This window comes from Camelina sativa, chromosome 12 (assembly GCF_000633955.1).
Source record: "Camelina sativa cultivar DH55 chromosome 12, Cs, whole genome shotgun sequence".
NCBI classification, from domain to species: domain Eukaryota; kingdom Viridiplantae; phylum Streptophyta; class Magnoliopsida; order Brassicales; family Brassicaceae; genus Camelina; species Camelina sativa.
This window is the reverse complement of record NC_025696.1, coordinates 19,384,108-19,385,403: the sequence shown is the minus strand read 5'-3', so window position 1 is coordinate 19,385,403 and position 1,296 is coordinate 19,384,108. Positions and strand designations below refer to the sequence as shown.

Here is a 1,296-nt window from a genome sequence, read left to right as displayed (position 1 = left end):
AAAAAAAAAAAAAAAAAAAAAAAAAAAAAAAAAAAAAAAAAAACACATATTCTTAACATCATAGAAAGCTTTTTTAATCATAAAACTGGCAAAGAAGATATCAAAACAAAACTTACCACCGTGAGAGAGAAGTAACTTAACAGTGTTTACGAGACCTCTTTTTGCAGCATGGTGCAGAGGAGTCCCACTATTGCGACCTGCACAACCAACAAAACACAAAATGTCCACATTCATATAAGCACAAACATTGCAAAAAAGAAGAAAGCAACAAATAAGAAAGAAGATTATTGATAATAATGATGACTATACCGGATCGATAAGCATTGACATTAGAACCCAACTGAAGCAGAGTTTTAGCTACATCATATAGATCTTCATTCATACAAGCTGAGATTAATGGCGTTCTCCCTAACTTATCCACCCACTGCATCCAAAACCAAAAATTCAGAAAACAACAACAACACTAAGAGGATCATTTCTATAGGATTTTTAATTTCAATAACTTAAAATTTAAACACAAAGAGTCAAAAACGATGGAGTAGAGAGGAAGAAATTAAAGACCTCGAGTCCTGCACCTTCACGGCGAAGGGATTTGATAGCTTCGACGTCGTTGTAACCCACTTGCTGAAACAGAAGCTCTTCCTTACACTGTGATTGTTGTTGCCCCATTCTTCTTTACAGGATTAATATTATTAAAATGAATTGAACTTAGAAGAAGAGGGAAATAATTGATCTTGTTCTTGTGTGTAGAAGAGGAAAAGTTATTGTATTGGTTTAGTGAAATAACTTATATATAAGGTTGTTGTATATATATATAGGAGGAAAGTTATAGCATTGAGTGTTACTACGTGAACTTGAGAAACACATAAATATTCAAAGAAACGACTAAGAAAACACGCGGCAACATCCAGGAATAATATACATAATTGTTTCAATAAGACAACAAACAAATTGTCTTGGAGTGACTTGTTCAAAAACAACGAGAAAGTGGGGAATTGACCCGGTTAATAAAAAAACAAAAGGTTTAGGACTTTGGAGTTGACTCAAGAAAATCATTGAGTATTATTTTTAATTTTAATAGTGTCCACCGCGTCAAAAGGTAAATTATTAAAAACGAAATGTATTCAATTGATTCTTAGATCTTTATTGGTTATCCAATATGAAGGTCTCAAACATTTTTTTATAAATAATTTTATTATTAGTTTAATTTAAGTGTTTAAAAGAGGAGATCCCAGTATCTATAGGAATACATTACAAAGAGAATTGAGTGTCTAAACTTTTACAATTTGCTATTAT

The 1,296-nt window shown here is 31.4% G+C and overlaps 1 protein-coding gene across 4 annotated transcripts in view; it reads right to left on the bottom strand.

Moving 5' to 3' along the window:
* The window catches only part of LOC104732211 (putative E3 ubiquitin-protein ligase XBAT34), a 6,689-nt gene extending 5,858 nt beyond the window's left edge, over positions 1 to 831 (bottom strand). For 2 of the 4 annotated variants that reach the window (XR_758742.2, XM_010451745.2), the window contains exons 1-3: positions 562 to 831; positions 310 to 424; positions 117 to 197 (exon numbers count right to left, since the gene is read on the bottom strand). Coding sequence is in view for 3 of the 4 variants with exons in the window: in XM_010451745.2 (XP_010450047.1) it covers positions 117 to 197; positions 310 to 424; positions 562 to 669 (304 nt within the window). In the remaining variant the exon portion in view is untranslated. The remainder of the gene's footprint in view (positions 1 to 116; positions 198 to 309; positions 425 to 561) is intronic. The other 2 variants (XM_010451746.2, XM_010451747.2) reach the window with 2 other exon arrangements.